The 13,985-nt window shown below is 38.1% G+C and overlaps 1 protein-coding gene across 1 annotated transcript; it reads right to left on the reverse strand.

Annotated features, from left to right (window-relative positions):
- Positions 1–1,637: 1,637 nt before the first annotated feature.
- Positions 1,638–3,680, reverse strand: LOC141045472 (uncharacterized). The gene is made up of 5 exons (XM_073534441.2): positions 3,549–3,680; positions 3,405–3,435; positions 3,087–3,300; positions 2,641–2,812; positions 1,638–2,374 (listed from the first exon to the last, which is right to left on the reverse strand). Exons 3-5 carry the CDS (start codon positions 3,259–3,261, stop codon positions 2,266–2,268), a joined length of 456 nt encoding a protein of 151 aa, XP_073390542.1. The 5' UTR covers positions 3,262–3,300; positions 3,405–3,435; positions 3,549–3,680; the 3' UTR covers positions 1,638–2,265.
- Positions 3,681–13,985: the final 10,305 nt, after the last annotated feature.

The raw sequence follows: 13,985 nt of genomic DNA on the forward strand, positions 1-13,985 counted from the left end.
ATCGCCGCCAAGTCAACACAACCCCGCCCTGCATATTGCACAACCGCTCCGCCTGGGCCATGTCAGCACTACCCCTTCCACTTGGGCGACGACATGGCTGTCCACCGTGGCAGGCGGAGGGCATGAGTCTCGTGGCCCTTTCGCCTCTTCCTCGTTCCGGCGTGCGTTCCAATGCCGGGCGATTCCCGACCTCGCTTTCCTAAAAGGAAGAATACACGATGAAGAATGCTTAGTTAATGAAAGACGAGGCCGGAATTCTAGTATTTTTGTAAATGATTGTGTTGGTTTTGGAGATGAGTGTTGGATGGGATCTTACGTAATAGCTATTGTAGAGTGAAGGTTTGTAAAGAGTGAACACAATATCTAAGAATGTATTTGAAATTTTGGGAAGGGCTTGGAGGTGTGGTATGTTGTGTATTTGTGATTCTCTTTACAAGGAGATTTACTATTTATTTATTTATTTCTTTACATCATTAACAAAACCAACAATTTGTGGATAAAAGTTCTTGTGTTGTATGTTGCTCTTAAATTTTTACTTGATGGATAGATATGTCCATTTAATCAACAAATATGGTTATTATTGTTTGGTGTTAGTAAATTTATTTTATTAGCTTGGTCTAAATTTAAAGAAATATTTTTTAATTTCAAGGTAAACCTTACATACTATCAGCCTAATCTAAATTGTTGTGTGCTTATTTATCTATCATTGTACTGTTGCACCAATTGGTTCTAAACTCTTTTAAAATATTACTAATGTCTCCATAAAGATTTTAAGGCTTTTACTTTAATAATAATTTATTAACAATATATTTTCTAATGTTAACTTTTTACTTCTTAGTTAATAAGTTTATCTTTAATGATGGTTATAATACATAATAAATTCATTACATTTATTTAATTTTAAAAATTAATTTAAAGTATATTATTTAATTAATTTCAAATATCATATTTTTTCTATTTAATTCTTTGCAAATAGAATCTAATATAATCAATGTAACTCTTAATCTTTCTTTTGTTCTTATCAGTACCTTCAAAGAAATATCTAAATATTAAATTATTTTTTTTGAAATATAAAAAATTAATAATTTCTAATAAATAATGCATTTTTTTATCTAAAGAAAGGTCTAAGTAACTTAAAGTTAAAGATTACATTTTTTTTAAATGAATGTTAAACTTTATATTAGATATGTCTGTATATATTTCCTGATTTTTCTAATTTTATCTTTGTATTTTTGAAAGTATGAAAAACTAATTTTCTATCAAAACATGGTAAAGTGTTTGTAATATATATATATATATATATATATATATATATATAAAATAAAAAAATCAATCAATCATAGGAGTTAAATGTGATTCTTATGTTTTAAGATGCTATACATAGTCAAGTTGGATTTATTTTTACTTATCACTATCATAATTTTATTTTTGATGTAAATTTATAATCAAATGCATGTATGATGTGATATTGATAGTAGATGGTTTAAAAATTCTTCTTGTAATACCATTTTTTCTATATTAAACACCAATTTTATTCATGCGTACTTTTATAAATGAGCATTAATATTTTGGATTTATATTATTTATTTAATTTACTTTGAGGTAATATTAAGTTCTACTTATATTAATTACTTAGAGACAGCAATGGAAATGTGCTGATCAAGACTAATCTCTCCGCAGTGATTTCCCTGCCTGGAGTAAGCAATAGATAATGTCGGTGAAACGCAACTTTGCAACACCACAGAGCAGCTTCTTACATGTTGTGATTTGCACTGTGAATGCCAACGACAGCAGCATCAGACCCAAGTAAGTAACCTTTATCAGCTCATTTGTTGAACTCTTGGAGTTGGTAGTATTGATCTGACATGGGTGTCGGTAGAAACAGAAGTGCAGTTGTTGGCACAGTAGTGTATAATGTACGAGCTTTCGGACTTAGCTCAGTCCTGAACAGTTGTCACAGCCTGTACTGACAAGAATGTAAATGAATACGAGACATGGAGAATAGGGAGGTATTCAAGCAACAAAAAGAAGACTATACACAGAAATATTAGTATTTACATAACTGATCAGTTGTCCGTTATACAGAATCAGGTTACTTGTCTCCAAAAAAACAATTCAGTTGTTAGCCCAATCCTGAATCATGACTACGTAACTAGCAGCCGGCTCTCCCCCTTGGTGAGATGCTCAATACCAAAATTTTCTCAGATTGATGCTCTGGAACTTAGACGATTGGACTCTGGGTGAGTCCAGTGCTTCATGACTATTTCAGAGTTGATCGGCAAGGAACGTTGAGTGGCGATGACTGGCATGCTTGATGGAGAACAAGGCTTCAATTGCTCCCTTCTCTTCAATAGTAAACCTCGATGCACATTTCCTGTGTATTACGCCACGGGATCAATTTACTCAACCATACTCGTTTTCCTGCCCAGTGAACTTTATTCGTGACGAAGGATTGCGCAGTTCCATGAATGCTAGAATTATAGAAGGTACGAACTATTTGTGCAGTAGCAGCAGCACGTTATTTCACAAAACCATGACATGTGGATGACGGTACTCGGGAAGTTACACTCAGTAACTGCTTAGTGATCCAGTCAGGCGGACATCTAGCCAATCCTTATCATCGACCGCCACTAAGCTCACCTCTTCAGACGCAAGGTGATACCTAGGCGAGGCGCTTGTGATTGTCTACGCAGGTTCCCATGGTTCCTGCGTTGAACGATATGAGCTCGTTTTACCTCTTCGTTCAACTTCTGGGAGGATGATCTCGACAAACTTTCATACTCTCGCTCCTCCGCCAAGAATTTCAGTAGGCCTAGAGATATCAAAAACTCAAGTTCCAGATCGTCTCTTCAAATGAACAACCTTATCAAAACTTAATAATCTACGATGGGGCAATACAAAATCTACCTCCAGATCGTGTTGACTGATCCCACAGCAAATGAAAGACCTACTACGTGCTAATATTCCGTGAACCAAAACTCATTCAGCAAAATTGAAGTCATAAATTAACGCAATCGAATTGCAGCAAAATCAGTCACAACATCCGCACACTAGACTGTATGAATTGTGTTTGGTTATGATCTCACAGGGTGTCGGCTTGTATTGCTGGTACTTTGCCCTACTCTCATGGGCGAGGTACTTGAAGAACTCCTTCCTGGACAGCGTATCCCTCTTTCCACCCTTGTCATCCTCATAATCCTCTCTCGGAAACTCCAGGATGATCGGCTGAACTTTCTTTATCTCGCGCTCCGCTGTGGACATATGAGCGAGCTCAGCCTCCAGCTTCAGCTTTGCCCTATCCTGGCACCTTCCGTGTGAACAAACAAAATCAGCACTAGTGTACCAAAGTCGAAAACCTGATGCACTGGACAGGTCAGCGATTGCAAGATTGGAAGCGATCATACCTGATTGCCAGTCGCTGTGACTCATGCGTACCTGAGAATAGGAATCAGCAAGAGCGACAGTAGTCAGGGAATCTCAGCAAGAGCGACAGTAGTCAGGGAATCACATGTAGAAACCAAAGTTGAAAAAAGATCGATAACAAATACCTAGAAAGATTCTCTTCCCCTTAACCCAGGGTTCCCTGCAGACAGGTTACCAGTCGTATAAGATGGATTAGAGCTTTGATAGAATGATAAGCCACACAACCACCTTGAAGAAGGTGACCCTTGACCAGCATCAAATGCAACGGTTTTCTATCAGCTAATGAGACATCTCACCCATCTGTCGAACAATCGGAATTAGAAGCGGTGACTGTAGCCTGAAGCAACTCACCTAACATAGACGCTCCAGCGCTTAGTCTTTGGTTCGTAGTAGAGATATTTGGTGGAGTTGGTGGTTTCCATGATCAGAGGTCACCCAAAGAAAGTTGAAACGATTGTATGTGTCAATTGACCGACGTAATAATTGAAGAGACACTTTGGCCGAGCAACCCTGTCGTGCAGGATCAGGTATATAAATCCAAACCTACAAAAGATACTACTTTTCAGATTGGGTCCAACATAAAAGTAGAGACAAAATACACGAGTGAGAACGCAAATCTAAAAGGCCACTCCAGTCATAACAGATCCAATAGAAGCTCAATCAGAGAAAACGATCAAGTCAAAGACCCAAAACTCTTGCATGGAGGAAGAAATGACGTTGCTTTGTCAGGAAGGACTCGCACACGAAACTCACAACTCACTCCGCACACAACTGATCGTCGACAACGTCGTACAGCAAGGCAACATCAGTGACAACAACGGGGAATCCTACAGTTTTGTGTCCACAACCTTCTCCTCACAATTGAGATGAGGAACCCATCCGATATCTTTGTGAGGGAGTGATGATACAGGAGGAATCACACGAAACTCACAACTTACTCCGCACACAACTGATCGTCATCGTCGACAACTTCGTAAAGCAAGGCAACAACAGTGACAACAACAGGGAATCCTACAGTTTTGTGTCCACGACCTTCTTCTCACAAGTGAGGAGAGGAATCCATCCGATGTCTTTGTGTTGGTGTAATGATGGCAAAAGAGGCACACGAAACTCACAACTTACTCCGCACACAACTGATCGTCGACAACGTCGTAAAGCAAGGCAACATCGGTGACGACAACGAGGAATCCTACAGTTTTGTGTCCACAATCTTGTCCTCACAATTGAGATGAGGAACCCATCCGATATCTTTGTGAGGGAGTGATGATACAGGAGGAATCACACGAAACTCACAACTTACTCCGCACACAACTGATCGTCGACATTGTCGTGAAGCAAGGCATCAACAGTGACAACAACGGGGAATCCTACAGTTTTGTGTCCACAACCTTCTCCTCACAATTGAGATGAGGAACCCATCCGATGTCTTTGTGAGGGAGTGATGATACCGGAGGAATCACACGAAACTCACAACTCACTCCGCACACAACTGATCGTCTACAACGTCGTAAAGCAAGGCATCATCAGTGACAACAACGGGGAATCCTACAGTTTTGTGTTCACAAGCTTCTCCTCACAAGTAAGATGAGGAACCCATCCGATATCTTTGTGACGGAGTGATGATACCGGAGGAATGACACTGAACTCACAACTTACTCCGCACACAACTGATCGTCGACAACGTCGTGAAGCAAGGAAACATCAGTGACAATAACAAAGAATCTCACAGTTTTGTGTCCACGACCTTCTTCTCACAAGTGAGGAGAGGAATCCATCCGATGTCTTTGTGTTGGTGTAATGATGGAAAAAGAGGCACACGAAACTCACAACTTACTCCGCACACAACTGATCGTCGACAACGTCGTAAAGCAAGGCAACATCGGTGACAACAACAGGGAATCCTACAGTTTTGTGTCCACGACCTTCTTCTCACAAGTGCGGTGACGAACCCATCCAATATCTCCGTGAGGGAGTGATGATACCGGAGGAATCACACTAAACTCACAACTTACTCCGCACACAACTGATCGTCGACATTGTCGTGAAGCAAGGCATCAACAGTGACAACAACGGGGAATCCTACAGTTTTGTGTCCACAACCTTCTCCTCACAATTGAGATGAGGAACCCATCCGATGTCTTTGTGAGGGAGTGATGATACCGGAGGAATCACACGAAACTCACAACTCACTCTGCACACAACTGATCGTCTACAACGTCGTAAAGCAAGGCATCATCAGTGACAACAACGGGGAATCCTACAGTTTTGTGTTCACAAGCTTCTCCTCACAAGTAAGATGAGGAACCCATCCGATATCTTTGTGACGGAGTGATGATACCGGAGGATCACACTGAACTTACAACTTACTCCGCACACAACTGATCGTCGACAACGTCGTGAAGCAAGGAAACATCAGTGACAATAACAAAGAATCTCACAGTTTTGTGTCCACGACCTTCTTCTCACAAGTGAGGAGAGGAATCCATCCGATGTCTTTGTGTTGGTGTAATGATGGAAAAAGAGGCACACGAAACTCACAACTTACTCCGCACACAACTGATCGTCGACAACGTCGTAAAGCAAGGCAACATCGGTGACAACAACGGGGAATCCTACAGTTCTGTGTCCACGACCTTCTTCACACAAGTGCGGTGACGAACCCATCCAATATCTCCGTGAGGGAGTGATGATACGGGAGAAATCACACGAAACTCACAACTTACTCCGCACACCACTGATCGTCGACAACTTCGTAAAGCAAGGCAACAACAGTGACAACAACAGGGAATCCTACAGTTCTGTGTCCACGACCTTCTTTTCACAAGTGAGGGGAGGAACCCATCCGATATCTATGTGACGGAGTGATGATACCGGGGGAATCACACGAAACTCACAACTCACTCTGCACACACCTGATCGTCTACAACGTCGTAAAGCAATCCACATCAGTGACAACAACGGGGAATCCTACAGTTTTGTGTCCACAACCTTCTCCTCACAATTGAGATGAGGAACCCATCCGATATCTTTGTGAGGGAGTGATGATACCGGAGGAATCACACGAAACTCACAACTTACTCCGCACACAACTGATCACCGACAGCGTCGTGAAGCAAGGCAACATCAGTGACAACAACGGGGAATCCTACAGTTTTGTGTCCACAACCTTCTCCTCACAAGTGAGATGAGTAACCCATCCGATATCTTTGTGAGGGAGTAATGATACCAGAGGAATCACACGAAACTCACAACCTACTCCGCACACAACTGATCGTCGACAACGTCGTGAAGCAAGGCAACATCAGTGACAACAACGGGGAATCCTTCAGATTTGTGTCTACAACCTTCTTCTCACAAGTGAGGTGAGGAACCCATCTGATGTCTTTGTGCTGGTGTGATGATGGCGGAAAAGGCACCCGAAACTCACAACTCACTCTGCACACAACTGATCGTCTACAACGTCGTAAAGCATGGCAACATCGGTGACAAGAACGGGGAATCCTACAATTTTGAGTCCACAGCCTTTTCCTCACAAGTGTAATGAGGAATCCATCCGATGTCTTTGTGATGGTGTGATGATGGCGGAGGAGGGACACGGATTCGGCTGAGCCCACGGCGAGCCTCTAAAGTTGTAACAGGCTTATAAATTTGTCCCATTCTCGTAGGGAGTAGAATTTGTGATTATATACCACATTAATGTTTACTTGTATTACACTTATTTAGAAGTAAACTTGTAAATTTTAGGAATTTACAAAGTTGTGTGTATTCTGTAAATTCTTGAATTTTCTAGTATATCAACAACTTTAAAAATATTGAAATAATTTGCAAGTTGAACAGATTGGATAGTGATGCTCAAGTAGACTGCCTGGTCCAATGGAGGGGCAGAGGGTAGACCCAATAACTTGTGTGGCTTAAAGCAAAAATACTTATAGAACAATACTTTATTGAATGCTTGGTTTTTGCTTTAATTTTTCGGGGCATTACAAATTTTTCAACATACATTTTTTCTTAAAATCCTTGTAGAATAACATTTTATAATATCAAGTAACATTTATTCATAACCCGTAATTTTAGTTCATAATTTTCACCGTAGTGGCTGCTTTTAATGTATGTAGCTACGTTACTTTAACTGCATGTATGTGTATACAATTAACGAATTTTTTAATAAATTTGAGTGAATGTAGTATTAAAAATAATAATTTGTAGTAAATTAAAAAAACCACCAGAGAATGGCCTTTTCCTTCTTTATTTTCTATAATCACTATATTATCTTTAATAAGAGATAAATGAATAAAAGACGTGTGAGATGTGGTTATTATACCATGTAAGCAATGATATTTATACACATACAATAGGTTGGTTGATTTGTTTTGCAAATTATCTCTGATAGTTACATCAAACCACAAGACACATCTCTATAATTTTCTGAATTATCTGATTTATATATTATTTTACGTTTTTTATCGAATTTTTTTTTTGCTGTATGTTCAACAAATTCAATTGATCTACTCATAAAAGACAACCAAGTAGAATATTTTATGCACACTGCATATTTACACCCTAAAAATTCTTCAGTAAATACATCAAAGAAATAAAGATCACTTCTTCTTCATTCCTTCTTCATTCCATATGTAAACCTCAAGCATTTTTTAACAAGTAAATGGAGAAAGGAAATCACCTATATATTACAATATATAAAGTGCAATCTAAGCCGTAATGTGCGCCACTTTTATTTAAGAACAGTGTAATGAGTTTGTAAGTTGTTGACAGTACCCAATAGTAATTGACGTATCGTACGAGGCTTGCGTAGCCATTCTCGACTATAGTGAAAGAGGAAGGATGGTGAAGGCGCAGATCTCGAAAGGGGGCCGGAGCTGCCTTCGGTGCAGCCACCCCACTTCTCACCCTCACGTGCTCCGATAGCGCTCCGGTTCCTCCGATCAGTGGTCCTTTTCCTTACGTCAGCCACACCATCCCCGTGGAGTAATTTTACTTTTATCTTTTTTATATTTTGCCTTTTATTTCTAGGTTTGAATGAAGCTAGATGTAAGGGTCGAAAGGATCAGACCCTTGCACTTGTGAGTCAAAAGGTTTGGGGCCCCAGCGATCCCCAAGCCCATGGGAAAATCGTGGCGAGGTGTCAAAGGAGAGGCTGGGCGGGCCACCTCCCTCACACCAAGGGACCACACGATGTGGGGGCAACGTGCGGTGTAAGGGGAAGTCTTTGGAGTCCCTGTGGAGTCCCTGTGGAGTCCCTGGTGATCCGGAGGAGTTATGAGAACTCCGACGGTCTCCGGAGTTAAGAGTGTTAGTGTCGTGAGACTGGAATACAGGGACTGGACTGTGGAGACAGTTTCGGTAGTAAGGATCAGTTCACTAAGCTAGTACTAACGGGATTTTCTGTTGGCTGTGTTTCAGGGTGAAACCGAGTGACAACTAGAAGAGTCCGTTACACTAGATGGGATGTGCGTTATGCAGATTTGTAATGGATGAAACACGTCCATTTACAGATGTGAATGAATATCTTCATCCATCCAAAATCCCTTTCACACTTTCTTAGGATTTCTGCCTCCAAGTTGCTTTATTTTACACACACGGTCTGTGGAATGTTTAATTGTTACACAAGACAAGTCAATCACCCCAAAGAAAGAAATACTTTGATTTTAAAAAAAAGTTAAAGTGCTGGTGCAAATTTTGATACATATAAATTGCTTGAATGGTTGTTTTATTGGTTTAAACTGTTTTAATATTATTTAAAAATGTAACAAATCATGTATTGCTTATCATGATCCACACAGCATGACAAAGTGGGTCTTTTGGATTCATGAAAAAAGAATATTGAAACCTTCATTCCGATTTTCAGTTATACTCGTTTATTATTTAGTTTCCAAATCCTGATGCTTTCTTTTATCCTCCATATATTTTGCATGTGTTCAGAATCTTTATTAATTTATTTACTCTAAAAACTTGCAGTTAAGTATTAATGCTGTCACATTTCAAGATATTTAAATGTGAATTAAATAGGTTTATCTTTCATTAAATAGAAAGAAATAAGAGGAAAAAAGAAAAAGAAAAAAGGAGTGCATAATACAAATCAGATTGTAAATGTATGAAAAATAATTTATTTATTAATGGAAAGATAAAATTGACAATTGCATTTACATTTGATGCATTACAATTCATATTGTTTTGAAGATGATTTGACAAAATCGTAAGTGTCTCAATACAAAATCTTAAAAAGTGTTAAAAAAATCTTAACAAATAAAAAAAATGATATAGGCATTGGTATTGTCATAGCAACAAAGCATACAATAACATGATTAAAAGCATTTTAAAGTGCTTCATTAGGCTTGAAATTATTTACAAAGCATATATATAGGATATTGTTAATGCCACCAAAAATAATAATTTAGGAGGTATGTTGAATGAGTTGTGGTGACAATAGCAAAAACTATCATGACATGTGCAATATTGTATATATATATATATATATATATGCATACACACAAGTGTGCATGTACATAATTATATTCTTAAAATCTTCTCACCTCATAACATAGATAAAGTTGAGGCAAATGAAGTTCAAAACTCACCCTCTTCATTCAAATAGAAGTTGAGATTAGACCCAAATTTTGTATTGTGCTAGACCAAAAAGTAAAATATTAAACCTAAAAGCATTTTTGTCAATCTCTAATGCACCAAAAATAGAGCTTGAAAAAAACCCAATGCAAAGTATGATTATTACTTTCTTTTTTCAAGCCAACACTCTGTCTTAGAGCGATAAGTTGGGATTTTGTGAGAGCTTATTCCTCTAGATCTCAAGCCTCATGTTGGCTCAATTTGAAGAAGTAGTGTGGAAAGTTAAATGCTCTAATAAGTGCAATCCAATAATTAACTGGCATGAGCTTGAATTCTTTAGTGAATATCTTGCTCATAGAGCTTGGGTTTCAATAGTTGGTAACACCAGTACTTACTCAAGCCAATAGTGACACATCAGATATTACAAACTAATATTTAGCAATGTCGAAGTTTATTTATAAGGCTTTTACATGTACAACTGTAAGATAAATTACATGATTCTAAATATATGTACATACATTCAAATCACTCTTGTGATAACTCTTAGTGATAGTTATTGAGGCTCAATATCTTACATAAAATTGTGTCTGACTCTTGCAAAACTTAAGTTGGAAGCACCAAAAGGGGTGCCATCCAGGTGTCACATTAAGGGGTGGTGGTAGTAGCCAGGTGGATATGCTGAGCTGGATATCGAGGGCAGTGGGGTGGGGATGCTGAGGTGGACAACAAAGGCAGTGGGGTGGGGTTAGATGGGTGTGTCAATGCATTGGAGTGTACACCTGTTTCCATCGTGCCTGCTACATGTCAAATACATAGCATTAAAGTATTATGCGTCTGCTTTCATAATCAAAGAAGGAATGGGAACAAATGAGGCTATGGTGTTTCAAACACTGCATAATCAAACTTTCCATGTGTTTTAAGCAACCATGAATCAGTGCATATGTACACTCATTTGTTCTTCTACTTTTGGTTACACTTCATTGAAGGCATATTCATTCAGGGGAAGGCATATTCATTCAGGGAAAATAACAGAATTTCTCAAACTTGAGCAATTGGGTATTCGATGATCATTCTTATCATTATCATTTTGTTTCCTAACTTTGGAAACAGTTGCCATTTGTGTGTGTGAGAAAGAGAGAGAGAGAGAGAGAGAGAATATACACCAGAAACTAAGTTTTTCCACTTCTTCTTTATTATTTTCTGTTATTTTCCTTTCATAAACGCACATATTCATGAGAGGGCTAAGCCACGGCAACTACCACGTGGAAGTTTGGAACCATTTCTCTCTCTCTGATCTGCAAAGTTAAGATCATGTTTATTAAGAAGGAGTGATGCAAATGATGTTCTTGCAATGTCTAGAAGAAGATAAAGAAGAAGAACACACACACACACACACATACACACACTTTGTGACAGAGAAGCTTTGCAGCAATATCATTAATGTTATTCCAGACTCACAATACTGCTGTTTGGAGTGAAGAAGAAGGCACTTTCTATTATTTACTTATTGATTTTTAATTTTAATTTTTCTCACCCTTTCTGTTCACTGGTGGTTGGAAATAATATTCCAGTAAAAAGAGTATTATTTAGATTTTCTCATTGCCATTTAATCCCCTCCTTGTGCTCGGTTATATATACCTGTCAGTGCTTTCATCCAATAAGGCATTACACATTCATCCATCTATCCATCCATATATCCACGATCTGGACGAATTTGGACCTGTCGATAAGGTGCCCCACCCTCCCCTGCCCTGCCCGCTCCCCCCAACCCCGTGGACGAACTAACGAACGAATGTTGACGTTGACTAATATTTTCCACTTCCTGATACCAAAGAGCGTCATGGATTAGTATGTTGAACTAATGATTAATCCATTAATCCATGATTAACACTTGTTCGAGTTGCAGAATGTCCCTTTAACATATTAGACCTTTTTGCAGAGATTCATGGAAATCCAGAGATTCTTGGATTGTCCACAGTGTCAGAGGAGAATAAGTTGAGGTGCCAGTAAAAATTCTTGGTTTGACTGTTTCTCGTGTCGACCATGGTTGTTGAAGAATTTCAGGCACAAGAATTGCATAGTATTACAGCCTACAGGAAAAGTTCAATAGTCGTTCATTGGAGATGTGTCTTGTTGGAATTTGTAGACGTATAGTGTGCAGAGGCTGCGCATTTATTGTTGAAGATGTTCTGAAATGTGTTGGCACTGCAAATTTCAGAGTACCAGATTCATGTTCAAGATTATTTTATAGGACCTGCTGTAAATCGGAAACAATTTATTATTGCGAAAATCTCGTTTGCCATTTCGATGGTTTGTTGTCTGCAGGCTTGAACAATAAAAGAAATGTTCTGTACAGACATGACATTCTCTTATGCTTAGAAAAGTACGAATTCTATAGGTCTTGGATGGCCCGCAAGTGCCACACTATCTAGGGACAGGACCAGCAATCACTGTCCTGGAAGACTTCTTGACCGGTACCTGAACCAAAAGGCCTTGTGATAGGTGCGCGAACAAATTTGGTATGCTCTGAAGGAAGAATGAGAGACAGTTTAATTAATGTGCTGATTATCCCATACGACGGATCTCTATAATTTTCTGAATTATCTGATTTTTTTTTCATTCATTGTAATATGATTTACCAGTTTTTTTCTGCTGTATGTGCAAAAAATTCAAAAAAAAGTAAGAAAAGATACACTCAAAAAAGGTGACAAAATAGGATATTTTATGCACACTGCATATTTACACCCTAAAAATTCTTCAGTAGATTCATCAAAAAAATAACGATCGCTTTTTCATATAATAAAATATATAGGGTGCATTCCCTTCAAAAACCACGAGCATTTTTTATCAACAAAAAAGGACAAAGGAAATCATCTACATATGTAAGCACTCATCTTAAGCACTTAAAGCAATTGTAAAACACTGAATACTTACAGTTATCTAGTTATTAATTTATTAATTTTAATTATTTTCTTCTCCTTTCTTTTCTTATTATATAGATAATGGATAAACCTGTTCCACAGCTTTAAGTTTTTTGAAAAGTAATAATTCATCCTATGTCCTAATTCTCTTGTTTAAAAGAGGGTAGAAGAAGTCCAGACAAATTACTAGTGTGCAACTTATCTACTTGGTCCACTGCTCTGTAGAACTTTGATTTGCTATCTAATGCTATTTCCAATTTCTTTTCTTATAATATTCATAAATTGATATTGTCCAGTGTTGAGGAGTATAGACATGGACAACTAATATGGTCCACGCCATTAACTGCGCCACCTTTATACAAGAACAGTTTGTAAGTTTTTGTCTGTTCCCAAATTATCCGTCCATACTCCTCAGCACTGGACAATATCAGTTGTCTTATCTGCCTACACCAAGCTTCTCCTTTAATATATCTTTGAAAAGGTTGAAATATTCAGGTGCTGTAAGCTGATTTTCAACCCAGGACATCTGTGAGACATGCTCAGGTAGCCGACCTATTGTCGACCACCCCCTAATTATACACTTGTGTGGAACGTTGACCTTTACAAAAACATTGTCACCAAAATTGAGGGTGTGCATTTTTTTTGCTGGAAGACACCAACCTGTCATTAGTTCCAATAGTTCTAAGAGTTTGGGATATTCTTCAGGTGTTGTTCCTTCTTGAAAGTAGTTAAGACAACTTCTGTAATGTATATATATAAATATGCACGTGTGAAAATATAAAAATAGAAAATATATATATATATATATATATATATATATATATATATAATTAAAATATTACAGCTTTTCTGTGCACAACTGCACAGATTTCTGGTAGTGTATATATATATATATATATATATATATCTATACATATATAGTTCTACTTAGCACACATTCAAATCAATACATAACAATTGTTTTGAATTAGTTTATATAATAAAAGAAAAGGAAACTATGTTAATGAAAAGTGGTCAGATTGAACATGTTGAAATCTCCCACAAATATGACTAGAAAGTCTA

This window comes from Physcomitrium patens, chromosome 5, assembly GCF_059467195.1.
Source record: "Physcomitrium patens ecotype Gransden chromosome 5, ASM5946719v1, whole genome shotgun sequence".
In the NCBI taxonomy this organism is placed as follows: Eukaryota; Viridiplantae; Streptophyta; class Bryopsida; order Funariales; family Funariaceae; genus Physcomitrium; species Physcomitrium patens.